This window comes from Lepus europaeus, chromosome 3, assembly GCF_033115175.1.
Source record: "Lepus europaeus isolate LE1 chromosome 3, mLepTim1.pri, whole genome shotgun sequence".
NCBI classification, from domain to species: Eukaryota; Metazoa; Chordata; class Mammalia; order Lagomorpha; family Leporidae; genus Lepus; species Lepus europaeus.
Window position 1 is genome coordinate 41,468,045 of NC_084829.1, and position 19,951 is coordinate 41,487,995.

At 53.8% G+C, this 19,951-nt stretch overlaps 1 protein-coding gene across 1 annotated transcript in view; it reads right to left on the bottom strand.

The window, feature by feature from the left end:
- Positions 1-352: 352 nt before the first annotated feature.
- Positions 353-19,951, bottom strand: part of TREML2 (triggering receptor expressed on myeloid cells like 2) — a 31,730-nt gene continuing 12,131 nt past the window's right edge. Inside the window, 6 exon segments of the mRNA XM_062187192.1 lie at positions 353-432; positions 642-748; positions 1,533-1,932; positions 5,684-6,004; positions 8,417-8,536; positions 8,569-8,685. Coding sequence (XP_062043176.1) covers positions 353-432; positions 642-748; positions 1,533-1,932; positions 5,684-6,004; positions 8,417-8,536; positions 8,569-8,685 — 1,145 coding nt within the window.

Here is a 19,951-nt window from a genome sequence, read left to right on the forward strand (position 1 = left end):
GGCTCCTGAGGCATGCAGGACAAGGTTCTCTTTGGGTCAGCAACATCCTCAGGGCTCCGCTGCCCTCGGTCCAGGGCCTGGCGTCTGTGGCTCTGAGCAGGCTCTGGGACGCGCTCCGCCAGACCGGCTGCGTGGTGCCTGCCGCTGGGCGCTCTGCACACTCCTGGCAGCCCAGGAAAACGCTTGGCATGGGGATATGGTGGCAGCTGTGGGGCAGGCAGGGCCTCCGCATGTCCTGCCCTTGCAGAATTCCTCCAACCTGGGCCAGGCCAGGCCCTGCTCTCCACTCCTGCCCCAGCCTCCTGGGGCCCCTCCGGGAGGCCCTGCCGCTGTGCAGTTACATGGTCCCAAACTAAGCCAGCTTCTGCAGGGGCTCTGGGCTTCTGGGCGGGTCCCTCCAGGGCCTGGCAGGGTCGTGGCACAAGCTGTATCCTACGGAGAAAGGGGCAGTTGAAGATGGCCGCGCCCTGCTCACAGCACCCTGACGCCCCTCTCCCGCCTCTGCCAGGAGTCCCTCCAGGTCCTCCCCTGCCTGGCCGCCCCCTCCCTCACTGGGTGCTCTGCGGTGCCCTTGACTGGCACGGCCATTTGGACAGCTACCCGAGCCCTGGCCAGGGTGCTGAGGGGTGGGCTCCACTCACTTCCTGTGTGTCTCTTCTTCCAAAACCCATAGACCACGATCAACATCACGGGCACCGGGAAGAGGGCCAGCACCACCACGAGCACTGTGATGTGAATATCCTGGCGCCTGAGGAGTCGAGGCGGAGGGAAGGAGCTGAGGCCCGAGGTCTCCCCGGCCCCAGGCAGGGTCAGACCCTGGGCGGCTCAGCAGCACTTCTGTCCTGGGGACACAGCTGGGGGAGAGGCAGTGAGGAGCCCAGAGCTGAGGGAAGACGGCCCCAGCTCTCCCTCCCCGCATCCCTCCTCCCTCCATGAATCCCCTAACTCTGTCCAGAGTGAGGGCGGCGACGCCTGTGACCCTGGCTGTGCTCAATGCCCCAGCCTGCATCGCTCCCATGCACAGGTCTCCAGCAGTCCCACGACGATTGCTCCTTTCTTTTGTCCCGGGAGCCCTGCATGCCACATGTGGCGGCTGGCCCTCCACAGGTGACAAACAGGCATTGGTACGTATCTACCCCAGCTCTCCCACCTCGGGGGAGCACCTGCCGCTGGCTGCCCCTCATCAGCTGCCTTCCTGGCACCAGCCCCCTTCCCCACTCTGGCCTGCATCTTGGGGAGCCCAAATCACAGCAGCCGCCACATCCCAGCTCCTGCCCCCAGAGCCGCCTCCTCACCCCGTCCTTACCCTCCTGCCCTCACCTGCAAACTCTCCCGGCCGCCCACCCCTGCCCCTCCTCCCCAGTGTCGGCTGTTACGGCACTTCCCGGCTCCCTCTGCTGTCTGGGTGCCAGGCCACACTGAGCTCCTGGGAGCAGAAGCGGTGTGTGTGTGTTGGGGGGGGGGGGGGTCCTGACAAAGATTTTCCCCTCTGAGTCTGTGCAGGCACCGAGAGCTGGTGCACGTGTGCCTACTCGCCCTGCAGCAGGTACCTGAGGGAGGGTAGTTTGTTCTGGCACATTCCCGTGGTGGGTGAGCTGGTGCCGAGGAGCGCGGGCTTCGTGGACATGGGTGCTGGGCTAGCAGGGGTGGCTTGGGCAGTGCTGGGAGCTTCAGTCACCGCCCAGGACCCTGTGGCTCTCCAGGGCCCCACGATGGTGATGCTGGTGTTGGGGGAGCTGGGTCTCATGGTGTGTGAAGCAGAGGAGGACGAGAGTCTGGCCACGGTGAGCGCTCCAGAGGTGGACACCGTCATGCCCATGGAGAGAGGGGCGCGGGCGCCTGGCGTGGAGGCTTGTTCTTTTGCAATGACAGCACCACTCTTGGGGACGTTGGCCAGGTATGTGAGAGGCATGCTCTTCTCCGTGGTGGAAGCTGAGGGACCAAAGAGGGAGGCCTATTAGACGGATGGGGGTCTCAGTGCTGGGAGCAGACCCCGCCCCCTCTCTCAGGGTAGAGATTGTCCTCTTCTCCCCTCCTGCCCTTGGGCCCGGGGTCCTGTTCTCAGGCTCCCGGTGGGCAGCTGTGTGTGAGTTCACAGGGAGTGTCAGGAAGGAAGAAGCAGGCATGGTGAAGAGGGGAGAGGCTGCCATGGTCACTTTAGCCCCACCCCCCATCGGCCACCTGTTCCAGGGGACACCTCCTACCCCGCCCCATCTCTACTGGCACTCCCCAGACCTATCTCCCTGACATGAATGGATGGGATAATTCCACTGCTCCACAGTTGGCTATTAGGGTCCAGAGATGAAGATGGGGTGTGGGGGGCAGCTGCACTGTGGCATAGCGGGTAAAGCCACCGCCTGCGATGCCAGCATCCCATATGAGCACTGGTTTGAGTCCTGGCTGCTCCACTTTCAACCCAGCTCTCTGCTGTGGCCTGGCAAAGCAGTAGAAGATGGTCCAGGTGCTTGGGTCCCTGCACCCATGTGGGAGACCCGAAAGAAGCTCCTGGCTCCTGGCTTTGGATCGACGCAGCTCCGGCCATTGAAGCCATTTGGAGAGTGAACTAGCAGATGGAAGACCTTTCTCTCTGTCTCTCCGTCTCTATCTGTAACTCTACTTCTCAAACAAATAAATAAATCTTTTTTAAAAAGGGGGGGGGGCAGCAGAGACCCGAGATTCCAGAAAGCTGCAAACAATAGGAGTCGTGCACCTTGTTGGGGGCAGGGCCCACTCAGGCACATCTGAGCCGTCAGCTCCCTTGTCCTTACCACCCCTCTCCTATAGGAAGCCTGGAGTTGGGCCTGTGGATGGAGGGCAGGCGGGGGGGAAGGTTGGGAGACCTTGATCTAGGGGGACTGTCGAGCCCACCATAGCCAGGAGTGGGAGAACCAGAGGAGGTAACTGAACAGGGGCCGTTTTGGCGAGAATGGGGGCTGAGGAAGAGGCCAGCCTGGTGCCAGCACTCCCCCAACCTCACGCTCAGCAGTGGCCTCAGCCCCAAAGAGCCCTTCGAAGAGGCACCCGTAGGTGCCTCGGGAGAGCCAGCATCTGGACGCCCACCTCATGGAGGGCTCAGAAGGCTGGTGGAAAAGGACTGGCATCGGCAGAGTCAGCTGTTCCCATCACCCTGCGCCTGCCTCCACACCAAGCTGTGAGGATGGGGAGGGCCAGCAGGGGGCGATGGAGAGCACCACCTTTCCGTCTCCCTAGAAGGGCAGCAGGCACCCTTGCTTTTCGCAGTGGCCTTGGGCCATGAAACTCGGGCTCCCATGCGGGGTGGGAAATCTTAGACTGCCAGAAGACGTTGTAACAGACCGGAGGGTGCTCTGGGTGTTATGCTGCCCAGCGAAGGAGACCCTCACTCACCTACTAATGATAACCCCGGAGTCCCCTTGGTTTCCTCTCCTTGCTCTCAGCTTCCGCTCCAGCAAACCCTGTGCTGCCTGCAAACACACTGAGTGTGCAGAAGGTCTGGAGACCAGGCTTGGGCCCATGCGTTTCTCTCCACCTCTACTGCCTCCTACTTTGAGCCCCTGGCATGTCCAGCCAGAGTTCCCAGTGCTTTCTCTGCCTCCGCTTGACCTCTCCACTGTGCTACACCTCCCTAAACTTCCCAGCAGCTTCTCACGGTACTTAAGACCCCAGATCCACATCACGGACCTCAGCCCTGCTGCTTGCTCACCGCCCTCAGTTCTCACTGCCTCACACTCAACCTGAACCCTGACATAGGCCTTCCTTGTACAGGAGCCGAGCGTCTCACCTCAGGGCCTTTGCACATGTAGCTGGCCTCACAAATGCCCTTCAGAGCACCCAGATTTCAACAGGGCCGGAGAAAGCTCACCACTCAGGCTCCATCTGGTGTTGTCAGCTCAGGGAGGCGTTCTCTGAGCCTCAGTAGGTCAGTAGTCCGTCACACTGTTTTATTATCTGCAGTGACATCTGGCTCTCCCACAGGGCAAGAGGGTGGCTGTTTTTCTCACCCCCTAAACTCTCAGAGTCTGGAAGTGTGTCTGGCACGTCACAGAGACTCAGTGAATACAGAACGGATAACTGAGTAGACCAAAGCACAGAGAGTCCTGAGTTCAAATTTCATTTCTGCTGCTTGCTAGCTCTGGACAAAGTCAGAGCCACACAGGACATTTATTTAAAAAAAAAGTCAGAGGGGCCAGTGCTGTGGTGTAGTAGCTTAAGCATCCGCCTGCAGCACCAGCATCCCGTATAGGTGCTAGTTTGAATCCCGACTGCTCCACTTCTGATCCAGATCTCTGCTGATGGCCAGGGAAAGCAATAGAGGATGGCCCAAGTGCTTGGGCCCCTGCACCTGTGTGGGAGACCCAGAAGAAACTTCTTCTCACTTCTAGCTTTAGATCGGCCCACCTCTGGCCATTGTGGCCATTTGGGGAGTGAACCAGCAGATGGAAGACCTCTCTCTCTCTCTCTTCCTCTCTCTCTCTCTCTCACTCTGCCTCTCAAGTAAATACATAAATCTCAAAAAAAAAAAAAAAAGTTGCAGTTACAGAGAGAAGGAAAGACAGAGAGAGATCTTCCATCTGCTGGTTCACTCCCCAGGTGGCTGTAACGTCCAAGGCTGGGCCAGGCTGAAGCCAGGAGCTTCATCCAGGTCTCCCATATGGGTGATCAGCACCCAAACCCTTGGGCCATCTTCTGCTGATTTTCCCGGGGCCATCTAGCAGGGAGCTGGATTAGAAGTGGAGCAGTCAGGACACAACCTGGCACCCATCTGGGATTCTAGCATTGTAGACAGCAGCTTCAACTGCTATGCCTGGGACTTTTAAGATCTCCTTATTTCATCTGCACAACAGTGACAGTAATGCCCAGAAAGGTACCAGTAAAAGCACTTTGAAAACCCTATGCTTGGCCAGTGCCGCGGCTCAATAGGCTAATCCTCCGCCTGCGGCGCCGGCACACCGGGTTCTAGTCCCAGTCGGGGCGCCGGTTCTGTCCCGGCTGCCCCTCTTCCAGGCCAGCTCTCTGCTGTGGCCTGGGAGTGCAGTGGAGGATGGCCCAAATGCTTGGGCCTTGCACCCACATGGGAGACCAGGAGAAGCACCTGGCTCCTGGCTTCGGATCAGCACGGTACGCCAGCCACAATGGCCATTGAGGGGAAGGAAGACCTTTCTCTCTGTCTCTCTCTCTCACTGTCCACTCTGCCTGTCCAAAAAAAAAAAAAAAAAAAAGAAAAAGAAAAAGAAAAGAAAACCCTATGCTGGGTCCTGCATTGTGGTGCAGTTGGTTGAGCCACCACTTGAGACCTCGGCATTTCATATCAGAATGCCTGTTTAAGTTCCGGCTGCTCCACTTCCCATCCAGCTCCCTGCTAGTGTGCTTGGGAAAGCAGCAGAGGATGGCCCAGGTCCCTACGTGGGAGACCCAGAGGAAGCTCCTGGCTCCTGGCTTTGGGCTGGCCCAGCTCCAGCCTTTGGGGCCATTTGGAGAGTGAACCAGTGGATGGAAGACCTCTCTCTCTGTCTGTCTGCCTTTCAACTAACTAAAATCTTTAAAAAGGAAAGGAGGGAGGAAAGAAAGAAGGAAGGGAGGGAGGAAGGGAGGGAGGGAGGGAGGGAAGGAGCTCACAGTGTAACCCGGCATTTGGTGGAGTGGTATTCTTATCATGTCCAATGTCAGCGGGGCGCAGGGCAGGGAGGCCTGGGATACCTCTCACCTGGGAACACCTCCAGATGGACGCCCATCATGGGGTAGAGGGTCCCGGAGCTGTTGCGCAGGCACCAGTATCGGCCCGAGTCCTGGAGCTTGAGGCCCTGCATGGTGATGTTGACCACCTTGGCCTGGGCGTCGTCCTGCATCAGGTAGCTGGGCCCCTTTGCCCAGACGCGGGTGAACCCAGGCTCGCATCTCTTCTTCCAGATTCTGCACCAGACCCTGCCTTCCATGCGGCTTCTGCGGCTCTTGTAGGAGCACTGCACTAACAGAGTGTCCCCTTCTTGGTGCCGCAATTTGATGTACGAGCCCTCGGCCGGCGGCCCTGCAGAGACACAGCTTGTTGAGCAAGGGCTGGCACCACAGGGGGGAGGGGGTGACTCGGACTTGAAGATGGTGGTGAGGGGAGAGGAGGTGGCTGCCACCCGGCTGTGATGGAGCTGGCAGTTTGATGGGGAAGTACAGCCCTGCCCCAGGCACTCGCCCCTCAGTCTGACGGGGAGATACACCTCCCTGTGTATGGGGCTCCCAGTCTGATGGAGGAATCATAGGCCCCTCCCTCATGGACCTCCCAATCTGATGGTGGAGACAGGGAGTCCGCAGTCTAAGGGAGGAAACTCAGCCCTTGCACTCAGGGCTGCCCCAGACGTGGCCCTTTTCTCCCTGGTGGTTCCTGGTGTCATAGGACGTGAGGAGCCCTGTCTTCAGGGCTCCCTAGCCTTGTGGGAAAGCTCCTGCCCAGCCCTGGGCAGATCCACAGACACAGTTGCAAGTGCATGAATTCCGGAACGTCGGAGCGCACACAACGCAGGTGGACCTGGCAACACGAGGAGAGTTTACTTCCCAGATGGGTTCACAGCAGCCATCTTTTAAAGAGCAAGCCACCTTCGCTCATTCCAGGCAAGGTTTAACTTTACTAGTTACGTCAAACCCATGGATTACACGTGCCCAGGTACTGTGCAGGGACTACAAGAAGCTCGTGGAAAACTGACTTAAAAGATGAACTCATCTTGGTGCCAAAAATTTGAAATTCACAGATAATAAACATTTTCCACGTACTGCCTGAAGATCTCCCCTATACAGGTACCAGGGCTTAGGAGTTCCCAGCACATTGAACCAGAAGATTCTACGGTCACGCGTGGTTTCGCTGCAACATCTTGTGCTATGTGCCCAGGATGTGGCTCGTGCCCTGCGTAATCCACCATGCGGCGGGGAGACCAGGACAGGGGCAGGAGTTTAGCTCAGGGGACAGAGAGAGGGAGAAAGCGGCGGTGATGTGCATCTGCCTGTCTGCCCACAGGAAGCCCCCAGGGCCTTCCGCAAGCACACACAGAAGTTTCTCCCCAGTGGCATGGAATACTGAATGCACATTCTGTATTCCATGGGTCAAAACCCTGGGTCCAGGGGCCGTGTTGTGCGGTGCCAACATCCCATATCAGAGTGCCAGTTCGAGCCCTGGCTGCTCTACTTCCAATTCAGCTCCCTGCTAGTGCACCTGGGAAAGCAGCAGAAGCAGAAGGCCCAAGTGCTTGGGCCCCTGCCCCCCCCATGAGAGACCTGGAAGGAGTTCCAGGCTCCTGACGTCGGCCTGGCCCAGCCCTGGCTGTTGTGACCATTTGGGGAGTGAACCAGTAGATAGAAGATCTCTCTCTGTCTCTCCCTTTCTCTGTGTCACTCTCTCTAGTGAATAAAATAAACCTGTATCTATCTCTCTCTCTAAACCCCAGCTACACACTTTACTGTGTGAGCAGCTCAGGCAACGTCTTTGCGACTTTATCTGTCAGGCAGGGGTAACATCGCTCCCCTCCGATGTTGCCGTGAGAATTAAACCCCAGGACCTTGCCTTGAACGTAGTACATGCTCAATGCGTGCGTTCTTTTCCCAAATGCAGGTGGTACCAGAGTCCCCCTCCTGCCCCCCCCCAACACACACAATGGAGCCAGGGCTATGATGATACCAAGGACCCGGAAACCCAGAGACCCGGTCCAGTTTCCAGTGGCCACAGCAGCCAGGCAAGGCGCTGAGCGAGACCACACCCTCTCTGAGCTGCACCTTGTCCCTTACGAACTAAACAGAATGACCCAACTCGGTGACGAGATGGGCGAGCCCAGGACTTCTGCCCTGGCAGAGGTAGGAGACTTGGGGAAGAGTCTGGGGGCACCGTGTCCATTTGTGCCTGCACCTTCTACCCCTCTCACAAGTGGTAGGGCGTGGGTTCTGCCAGCCCCTACTTGAGCCCAGAATCCAACAGGAGGCAGCCACTTGGTTGCCATGGCAGCAAGGGAAGCAGAACTGGGTGAGGCCCCTTGGGGTAGGAAAGACCTTCAGGGATTGGTCACCTTCAGGGCAGGGGGCAGGGACCGGATGTGGCATCAATATTCTGAGGAAAAATGAGTTCAAAGCGCACGCATGATGCAACAACTCTTGTCAGAAGCAAAACCAAACAGCTTTCCCGGCAGAGAACAGGCGAAGGCGGTGTGGGAGGAAACTGAGGGGCTGAGGCTTGGGGCCCCCAGGGACGCCCAGCAGATACAGGGGCCGGGGCAGAGAGGGCCCAGGGCTGCCCGGAGGGCTTGTGAGACCCGGCCTGAGGACAGACACCCTCTCGGGTCTCTGGTCAAGCCCCAACCCACAGAAGGTGAACCCAGATAATCGGGCGCAGAGAAGCAGGGCGGGCGGGCACAGCTCCTGCCCCTCAAGCGCTCCCTCCCGCAGGTCGTCCAGCTCCTTCTCTCACCTGAGATGCAGCCCTGTGGCCACAGAAGAGGCAGCAGCAGCGGCAGCAGCACCACCAGGGCCATGGTGGCATCCAGTCGGGGCAGTCACGGGCCCGGCCAGGGGCCAAGGCACCCCGGGGCTCTTCAGCCAGGACCCGGGCCAGCACAGGACATGCCACCCGGGCCTGCCAGGGCCGGACCCGGGCTTCTGAAAGTGAAATTGCTCATTTAGGGAAGTGAGGCAGTGCGGGACCCGCTGCCACCAGCAGACCGCAGGGGCCCGTCGAGCCTATCAGCAGGGCAGCACGGGCGGCTGTTTCCGCCCTCTTCCTCGGAACTTCAGGCAGGTGTGGCTGCTCCACCCAGCCTGGGGCCCCCAGCCCTTCCTGGGCTCCCTCCCAGAGACAGGTCCCATGGGGCAGGGGATCCACCCAGGGGCTGCTGTGCGGTCTCTGGGACCTTGGGTACAAACTTCTGGAATCTGCTGGGCTCAGAGACTGGGGTTGGGGTGAGGGAATGGGGTGGGGGAGGGCGGGGGCAGAGCTCTCAGGCTGCTGGGAGGCGTCCTGGACTTCCCACACCCACGTTCACAAGGAAGTCCTTGTGAGTGCCCATTCATTCATTCATTCATTCATCCATTTGCAAAGTGCATTCTCTGTTGCCCTACAACAGTCACTCACACTTACTGTGGCAAATACCCTCACACAGGCGCACGGGCAATCTTATTTTTGTCACAGCGGCTGGGTGGGGCAGGGTGGGGGAGGGAGGTTCCAAATTGTAAGACTCAGAGCATCAAGTTTAGTGTCCGGGAGGAGTTCCTGTGCCCTTGTCCCTGAGCACATGCAATCAAACACACCCTCACGCACTCACATGTTTGGGCTCTCATACACTCTCCATGCTCCATTCTCCCGACCCGCACCCCGCATACACACACACACACACACACACCAGCTGTCTTTCCCTCTCGCTCTGTGTCTCCCCGACTCTCTCCGCTTCTCTCTGCCTCTCCTCCTGTGGTCTCTACTCACCCACCAGCTCTCTCTAGACTCCTCCTTCCTCTTGCAGGCTTCCTAAAACCACCTCAGTGCTTCCCCTCACCCACTCCTGAAGATACCACGCCCCGGGGGCCCTTCCTCCCCTGGCCCCGGCCCCCATCAGCACACAGGCAGGTCCCCACCACTTCCTCTCACTCAACCCTATCTCGCCTCTACAGCCACCGGTTCCAGTTAAAATGACCCAGCACTGGCCCATGACCCCACCCTTCATTTAGTCCCTGGGGCTGGACTTCTGCCACCTCCTCCTTTGGGGTGGGAGGGGGTAGGCAGACCCCCATGGCCGCGTGTGTGCCCTGCCTCACCTGTGTCATCTTCCTAGAATGAAAGTCCCTGCGCTGGCACGGCCATGGTCTTCAGCTGACCTTGAGCCCCAAAGCCCCAGCCAAAGAAGTTTCATCTTTGCTGACCCCAAACTATTATACTCTGAATTCATTCATTCACCTGTTCATGTGAACACTGAATTTTTATTATTTGTATACATATTTCAGAAGGGGAGAAAGAGGGGAGAGAGAGAGAGAGAAAGGAAAGAGAACTCCCATTTGCTGATTCATTTCCCAAATGCCCACGATGATCAGGGCTGGACCAGGCTGAAGCTGGGTGCTGGGGATCCAGGCCAGGTCTCCTATGGGGGTGGCAGGAACCTAGTTATTTGAATCATCAACTGCTGCCTCCCAGAATCTGTGTTAGCAGGAAGCTGGCGTCAGGAGCAAGAGTGAAGAATCGAACCCAGGAACCCACATGCCCACTCCCATCTGTTCTTTCTTACAACCTCATTGCTATGCCCAGGGCTGGGCACTGGGGATCTAGGAAGGAGACGCGCTTGTCACTGCCGAATTGTCAGCCCGCAGAAGACGCGCTGCGCTTCCCCGTGCCCCCTTCCTTTCCCAGCAGCTCTTCCCCAGTCCTCACAGAATGTAGAGCCTCTCCCAGCCACACCCACAACACACAGGGTGTCTCCCTCCACCCCTTCTGGAGGGAGGGGGCCACCTCTCATGGGACCTCTCGTGCCTGGAGGTGACACCTGTACAGTGTGCCCTGCACCAAGTGGGACACTGGGACAATTGTGCCAGCAAGGACCCAACACTCATCCGCTGGTACGGGACATAGACGCTGGACTCAGAGTATATGAGCCCCCTAGGGAAATTCCAAAGTAGTTATCAAAATCTCTTTAAAAATATGGATATGCTAGGCTTTTGTGTACAAAATGATTTAAGACAGCATATTTTTTCTTTATATTTTCAGCAGAAATTTAAGGTCTAGAAGCCCGTACTGTGGCACTGTGGGTTGAGCCTCCTGCAATGCCAGCATCCCCATGTCAGAGCACTGGTTTGAGTCCCAGCTGCTCTGCTTCCAGTCCAGCTCCCTGCTAATGCACCTAGGAGAGTGGCAGAAGGTGCCTTAGGTGCTTGGGCCCCTGTTACCCATGTGGGAGATCAGGATGGAGTTCCTGGCTCCTGCCTTCGACCTGGCCCAGCCCTAGCTGTTACAGCCATTTGGGAAGTGAACCAGTGGATGGAAACTTGATACCCACCTCTTTTCTCTGTCTTACTCTGTCTTTCAAATAATAAATAAATCTTTGTAAAAAAAAAAAAAACAACTAAGGTCTAACCTATATGTAGTAAAACTTCATTTTCAGTGGATAGTTCCTGGAGCTGAAAGAATGTGTGGAAACTCGCACCCTGTTCTGTATCCAAGATGCAGAAGAGTTCATCATCCCTCCCACAGCTTCCCACATCCCTTGATCATCAGCCTCCTGGCCCTGGCAACCTGTAACCTGTGGCCTTCTTCCCTCTGATTTTTCTCTTTCTAGAATGGAAATCACCGAGTATGTAGCATTTTATGCTAACTTCTTTGGATGAAGTCCAATACATAATGTTTAGGGATCACATTTTTTGTGGCAAATCTAAGACACCTTTGCTTAACTCAAGGTTACAAAGATTTTTTTAAGAGCTTCATGACTATAATTCACATGTTATAAAATGGACACAAGTGGACAATTCAGAAGGGCACCTGAAGCCAAACTGCACCACACCAGCAGCTGTAGCTGCCAGAGTTTTATTCCAGCATCACCATGTTTCGATGCGCTAACTCATCTCCAGGTTTGAGGCAGGCGGCAGGCCAGGGCAGGGCAGAACCACCAGACACACAGACCTGATGTGCACGACAAATGTGGTCCTGGTGTGTTAGCTCATGGGGCCACGTTCTGTATGGCCGGATGGAGATTTCCAGAAAGCGACCTGCCCCTTATTGTAGGTCACCACAAAAGAATGGAGAGACCAGTCACCATCCCAGCAGGTATAATACTCAACTGCTTCAGCATTAAATCAACCGATGCCAAGAAAAGCCCTGTGGGCCCAGCAAAATAAGCATCCTGAAGAAGTAAAGTGTCTTTGAGACCATCAGATACATACAGTGCACAACTCAGTGTTTTTAAGATTTTCACCAAGGGGTCGGCACCATGGCTCACTTGGTTAATCCTCCACCTGCGGCACTGGCGTCCCGTATGGGCACCAGTTCTAGTCCTGGCTGCTCCTCTTCCAGTCCAGCTCTCTGCTGTGGCCCAGGAAGGCAGTGGAGGATGGCCCAAGTGCTTGGGCCCCTGCACCTTCATGGGAGACCAGGAGGAAGCACCTGGCTCCTGGCTTCAGTTCGGCGCAGCACTGGGCGTAGCGACCATTTGGGGAATGAACCAACGGAAGGAAGACCTTTCTCTCTGTCTCTCTCTCTCATCACCTTCCGCTGTGCCTGTTTAAATCCCCTCTGCTTCTAACAAGGATACGTGCGATGGATGCGGTGCCTCTTGTCCTAATGCAGGATAATCTCCCCGTATCAAGGTCCTTCATGCCATCAGCAAGAGCCCTCTCCTGGCCTGTGAGCTGAGATTCCCAGGTCCCGACATAGCACGTGGGTACCTTTTAGGAGACGATTGTACAGAACATCTCACTCTCCACAGTCCCGCAGCCCCGGCAGCCCCTAATCCACTTGCTGTCTTAACAGATTTTCCCTGTTCTGAACATTTCATCAAAACATAATTGAACATACGTGTCCCTTGTGACTGGAGTCTTCCACATAGCACAGTGCTTTTGGGTTTGTTCATGTAGCAGTACCTGCTGTGCACGTTGTATTAATTCTTCGTTCTTTTTAATGGCTGAATAATATTCCAGTGAAGAGATAGGTATGCATCTGTGTGTGTGTGTGTGTGTATTCATTTACCAGTTGGTGGGCATCTAATTTATTTCTACTCTTTGGCCATTGTGAGCAGTGCCACTCTGAACAGAGTACACGTTTTTGTGTGGACATGTGTTTTCATTTCTCTTGGGTGTATATTGAAGAATAGGATGACTTGCTCACACAGCTACTCTATGTTTAGCATTTTGAGGAATCGCCAAATAGTTTTCAAGGTGGCTGCCCCATGTTCTACCCTCATCAGGATGTCTGAGGGCTATAATTTCTCTCCAACATTTGTATCAGCTGCCTTTGGTTTATAACCATCCTGCTGGGTGTGATGTTCGGGAGGGTGTCACTTAGAGGTGGGAATACCTTCTGAGTGACGCATCGGTAGGTGACTCTGTTGCTGTGTGAATATTACTAAGAGGCATATCATCCTGGATGGTGCGGCCTACTGCTCCAGGCTACAAATCCACACAGCACGTACTGTACTGAACCCTGCAAGCAGCTGTCACACAGCAGGAAGTGCAGTGTCACCGACACTGGGAACTTTCCGGCTCCATGATTATCTCTTGGAACATTGTCAACTTCGTGGTCCATCACTGATTGAAATGTCCTTTAACACGTGACGGCAGTATCTATGGTTTTAATTCTTGAGCATCTTTTTATGTACTTTCTGTAGTCTGTATATCTTTGGAGAAATGACTATTCAAATTCTTTGCTCTTTTTAAATTGAATTATTTGGGCTTTAGTACAAGAAAAATATGCCACAGAATTTTGGCTTCCATTTTGCAGGTAAGGAATTCACTGTAGTTAGAATTGATAGCTCCTTATAAGGAATGCACCATTTCTCTCTGGCTGCTCTTGAGCTATGTTCTTTGTCTTTAGCTCTCAAGAGTTTGTTCTGGTGTGTATTTCTTCGGTTTATCCCATCTCAGGCTTACATCAGCCTTTTGGACCTGTGAGTCTATGACTTTTGCCAAATCTGAGAAGTTTTCATGCGTTTCCTCCAATACGTTCTCAGCCTCCCACGCTCCATCTTTCCTTCTGAAACTCTGATGCACGAACGTTTGCGCTCGTGTTCTTGCCCCAGATCTCTGAGGTCCTGCTCCTGTGTTTCAGTCTATTCCTCGCTGTTGTTCAGCTTGAGTAAATTTTGTTGACCTGTCTTCAAGTTCACTCATTCCATCTTCTGTCATCTCCACTCTCCTATGCAGTCCATTTAGTGAGGTTTTTGGGGGTTTTGTTGTTGTTATTATATTTTTTTTAAATATTTATTTATTTGAAAGGCAGAGTTACAGAGATGCAGAGGCAGAGAGAGATCTTCCTGGTTCACTCCCCAAATGGCTGTAACAGCTGGAACTGGGCTGATCTGAAGCCAGGAGCTTCTTCTGGGTCTCCCACGCAGGTGCAGGGGCCCTAGCACTTGGGCCATCTTCCACTGCTTTCCCAGGCCATAGCAGAGAACTGGATTGGAAGAGCAACAGCTGGGACTTGAACTAGTGCCTTTCTGGGATGAGGGCACCACAGACGGCGGCTTTACCTGCTATGCTACAGTGCCGGCCCCCTATTGTATTTTTTAGCTCCCAAATTTCCTTCTGCTATTCTGTTGTTGATTTCTAATTCAATCAAACATTTTTTATGATTTGTTGCTTGCTTTTTCCTTTTCATTATTCTATTACACAGAGTTGATGAGATTTTAATTTTGGCAAATATCACCTTTTTAAATATGAGACAGAAAGAGAGTCCTCAAATACTGGCTCACTCCCAAAATGTCCATATCAGCCTGCAAAGCCGAAGCCAGGAGCCAGAAATTCAACCCAGGTCTCCCGTGTGGGTGGCCCTGAGCCCTCCTCACTGCCCGCCAGGGTCCACATTAGCAGGAAGTGGGAGCCAGGAGCAGGACTGGGTACCGACCTGGCACTACAAAATGAGATTCGGACATCCTGATGGGTAGCTTGCTCTCCTCCCTGTCAGCCTTTTTTCTCCCCCTGTTAGTTTCTGCATCTTTCATATGGCCTACGTGGGCGTTCCCCGGCTAGGGTTGAGTCCGTACGTGGTTCCCTAATGGTTTCCTATTTAACACTCATCTCTTTAGTCCATTTAAAGTTTACTTTAGATGAGGGTGTGAAGGGAGGGTAACATTTAATTTTTCCCCAAATAGCTAAACATGCTGTTTCCACTTGCTCGCTGTATCCTCTGATGTGGACAGCTCTCACTGAGACACACTAAACACATCTGCATATTTGAACTGTTCCTTGCAGAATTTTCACCCCTGGAGCTTCCTAAGGCAATAAAATCTATAGTGATTGACTGACCCTCAAAAAAGGGGCACAGGGGCCAGTGTTGTGGTGTAGCAGGTTAAGCCTCTGCCTGTGATTCCAGCACCCCATATGGGCACTGGTTTGAGAGCTGGCTGCTCCACTTCTGATCCAGCTCCCTGCTAATGTGCCTGGGAAAGCAGTGGAAGATGGCCCCAGTGCTTGGGCCCCTGTACCATGTGGGAGACCCAGAAGAAGCTCCTTGCTCCTGGCTTCAATGTGGTGCAGCCCCAGATGTTATGGATATCAACCAGCAGATGGAAGATATCTCTCTCTCTCTCTCTCTCTCTCTCTCTCTCTCTCTCTCTCCTCCTCTCTCTGTAACTCTGCCTTTCAAATTTAAAAAAAAGGTGGCGGGGGGGGGGGGACACAGGCCACAAAAGTAAACTAGGCAAATGAGATTACCTCAAACAAGAAGCTTCTGCACAGCAAAGCAACAATCAGCAGAGTGAAGAGGTGACCAATGGAATGGGAGAAAATATTTGCCAACTATTCCTCCAACAACAAAATAACCCAGTGGAGAAATGGGCAAAGAATCTAAATAGACCCTTCTCAATAGAGGAAATGCAAATGATCAACAAACACATGAAAAAAAAATGCTGATACTGTTAGCCATCGGGGAAATGCAAATCTAAACCAAGAGGAGTTATCATCCCACTCCAGGTAGCATGGCTGCCTTTCGGCCTGCTCACTACAGCCTTCCTTGCTTTCCATCTTATGATTTGTTTGTAAGCCATTTTTTAAATCCCATTTTGAGATACTTGGAATAGGGGAAGAGGAGGCAAGGAGAGACATCTGCCATCTTGCTCAGAGCCCCTGACACATTTCCATTCAGGGTCTTGGATCTAAGCACAGGAGGAAACACACAGGACTCACAGGTGCAGAGCCAAGAAACGGAGAACATGGCAGGCATCCCGGTGCCCAGCCGCAGTGGGGCAGCCAGAACCAGGGAGTCCTGGGGGAGAAGGAGCAGGTGTGGAGCTTGCAGGAGACGCTGACCCGCAGAGTGAGAGCTGCATCTCCCATGGGGGTCAGCCTGGGACGTGGGTCTCAGCGTGCTCAGTACTGGGAGGGCACTGGGACTCATTTCCAACAGGCTTGGCCACTGGCTTTCCCTCGCAGGACAGTGGCTTGGGGTGGCTACTATAGCTGGCAGGGGATGTAGCTAAATGAACACCAGGGTCTGGGGGCCTGGGATCAGCTGGCAGAATCAGAAGCACCTGTCACTGCTATTCCCACTGTGTCCAGCCCTGATCATCGTGGGCATTTGGGAAATGAATCAGCAAATGGGCCTAATAGAGCCCCACCACCACATCTGGCAGCACCTGGCAGCTCTGGTTCAGGAGCACACACAGGACCGACAGCCCCAGGCCTCAGCCATCAGGAGTCCTCACGGTGCAGAAAGGAGCCTGGCAGCTGCTGATCCAAGGGCAAGAGGAAGGAGATGGTAAGGGGGAGATGGGCGTGGCTGAGTCACTGCCAGCCCGAGCCGGGCCCCTTGTGGCTGGAGCACGTTTGCACTGCGACCCTGAAGTAACTAAGGTGATGGGCACAGCGGTGGGGGACGGGCCCTACAGGGGTCTTCCTGGGCTGTGAGGAGACCCGGTCACAGGAAAACGAGAAGTTGGGAGGAAGAGCTGGGGGGCAGGGCTCAGTGGGGGTGCCCCCCTGCCCAGGTGAGGAAGGACGCGGCCGCCACACTGGCCCAGAAGCAGGCCAGCAGTGCGGCCAGGAAAGAACAGCAGATCCTGAGAGGTCCCCCCAGGATCAGAGCCAGGGGGACCCAGGGACGGGTGGCAGGGGGCCTCGCAGGACCTGGCAGACAGGGGGCTTGGGCCCCTGCCCCGTCTCTGCTCCCAAGCTGCTGCTCAGGTCCTGGGCAGTCCCAGGGGCTCCTTTACGCATCTTGATGCCTTCGGCTGGGTCTGAATCTCAATCCCAAGAGGCTGCCAGAGAGGGCGCCCCCTTCACTCTCCCAGCTGGGTTCAGAACTCCCCAGGCGCTGCTGCATTCCTGGCCGCACCAGCTCACAGCCTGCAAACTTCGCCAGTGGAAAAGTGAACCACTTCCTGGTTGTTGCAATTGGCGCGCCTTTGACTACCAATGAACGTAAGCATCCCATTCAGGCTTCTAGGTTTTCCTCCAAAGACACACGCCTGAGCTGCGCTTTAGTCCTTTGCCCTGGGACTCCAGCCTGTCTCTGTGGGTTAGCGGCAGCCTTTGTATGCCAGATCACATTGCCAAGTTCGTTTCAGACCTTGTCAGCGCAGTTTTCCCAGTGTCGCCTTCTGGAGACCTTTTCCACACTGTTCATCGGATTGAATTCTTCAGTCCTGATGGAATCAGATAGATTTTCTCTTTGCCTCTTGATTTGTCCTCACCCCTCAGCCGCCCAGATTTCCATCAACAGTAGTTTTTTTTTTTTTTCCTTTTAACGTAATAATTTTATTTGTGCTACCCATGACTTGAATCCATCTGGACTTCATATTTGCATATGGCCAGGTAGGAGTTCTGGGTTTTGGTTCATTTTTTATCTTTAAGTATGTTCTGCCAGTTTTCTCAAGGATTTGAACCAAATAGCAGATCTCTTCCTCCACTGATTTATGGTGCTGCCTGATAAAATGTTCCCATGTACAAGGGTACTTCCCAACATTTATGGGAAATGAAATTAAAAGACAAGTTTATTCCTCTGCAGAAAAGTTTTGAAATCTATGCATATAAGGGGTCTTTAAAAAGTCTATGAAAAATTCATTCACTTACTTATTTATTTGAAAAGCTTGCTACAAAGAGGCAGAAGCAGAGAAAGAGAGAGATCTTCTGTCCACTGGTTCACTCCCCAGAGGACCAAAACAGCTGGAGATGGGCAGATTCAAAGCCAAGATTCAGAAACTTCTTCTGGGTCTCCCACGTGCATACAGGAACCCAAGGACTTGAGTTATCTTCTACTGCTCTCCCGGGCTCATTAGTAGGGTGCTGGATTGTAAGTGGAGCAGCTGGATCTTGAACTGGTGCCCATATGAGAAGCCTGGCACTGCAGGTGACGGCTTTACCCACTACACCACAGCACTGGCCCCGATTTCTAGTTTTTAATAGAGATTTCTGTATGCCTAGACCCTTGTCTAGCAAAGGATAAATATTAATGGTTACCCTTCTTCCTATTATCAACCTCTGAAGATTTTCTTTTTTTTTTTTTTTTTTTTTTTTTTTTTTTTTTTTTTTTTTTGACAGGCAGAGTGGACAGTGAGAGAGAGACAGAGAGAAAGGTCTTCCTTTTGCCGTTGGTTCACCCTCCAATGGCCGCCGCGGTAGCGCGCTGCGGCCGGCGCACCACGCTGTTCCGATGGCAGGAGCCAGGTGCTTCTCCTGGTCTCCCACGGGGTGCAGGACCCAAGGACTTGGGCCATCCTCCACTGCACTCCCTGGCCACAGCAGAGAGCTGGCCTGGAAGAGGGGCAACCGGGACAGGATCGGTGCCCCGACCGGGACTAGAACCCGGTGTGCCGGCGCCGCAAGGCGGAGGATTAGCCTGTTGAGCCACGGCGCCGGCAAGAAGATTTTCTTTCTTAAAATGTGAATTCCATGAGGCAAGCACAAGCAGAGAGCACAGTACTGAGCTGCTGTTGCTATAAACAGGGCATTGCTGGAGATGAGTTACAGTTGATCCAACGTAAGAAGACAGCCAAACAGGAGAGGGGGCTGGGAGAATCCTTAGTTTGAGATCAAATGCAAGAAGCTAGAAAGGGATTTGCTTTCAGGGAGTTGCTAGAAAAATAGATAATCTCGTATGTGAGAAATCAATACAGTGGGATTGAAAGCCATGTTAAGTGTAGCTTTGCAGACAAGGACAATTTGGGCAGAAGCAAGCGCAGAGATGTTAAATGTTCCCAAATTGTTTACAGTGGTACCTGTTCCTATGCCTATGACCAACAGATAGAACAAGCCATGAGCAAAAAACCATACAAGTTCTACTCCTGGACTGACATATACCAAGTTCAGCAGGGTGGGTCCTCTGGTCGTGCACTTGGCTATCACGGGGTGGCAGCTGGTTTCCAAAGAAGAACCTGATGAATAGCAGTCTCCATGCCTCTGCCCGTGCATCTGGGCTGGACTTGTGACTTGCGAGCAACACAGTAGCAGAGGGGACATTGTGTGACTTCTGAGGCGAGGGCACAAGAAGACGTGCAGTTCCCTTTTTGGTTTCTTGGAACATGTTTTCTGGGAGAAACTAGACCCCAGTTCAGAAGTCCAACCACCCTGCAACCACCACACTGAGAAGAGGTCCACATCAATTCCACGTTGAGGCTCCGTGAAGACCTAGGTCAGTCCAGCTCCCGGCTCTTCCATCCAGGCCAGTTGAGGGCCCAGAGGTGAGTGTGAAGGAGGAAGTGTTCTTGGAGATCTTTCCCAGAGAGCTTCAGTTAACTGCAGCTGCAGCTACCATCTGACAGCAAGCAAAGGGCAGACCACGCAGGAGAAACATCCAGCTGAGCCTAATAACTTACGTAGCCATGAGAACTGATAATTCATTTTCATTTTAGACCATTAAGTTTTGGAATGCCCTATTGCACAATAGTCAACCATAACACACAGCAATGACAAATTCCTGTAAAAAGTTTCTTAACACTCCATGTTTGGATTTCTATTCTTTTGGGCCATTCATAAATAATGATTTTCACTTTGAGTGTGGTCACCTTCTCCACTCATCCAGAATCCAGACACCGTTTCCCTTTGCTTATTAATAAATGCACGACATGAACAAGCCTTGTGGGCTCTTGCCTCCTATTCAGAGAAGAATTCTGAAGACTCGCATAAAAAACCAGGCAGTGTGATAAGTTTTTAAGCTTTTTATTCAGTGGGAGAACGGCATAGGAGAGTGAGGACCCTAAGAAAGAGAGGGAAATCTGGATTCATCCTGAGCATCAGGAGCCAGCCACGTGGAGGAACATGCAGGCCAGCAAAGCATGGAGGGGGGGCCCCAAAGGCCACACGGGGAGGGGACCCCCCCAAGGGC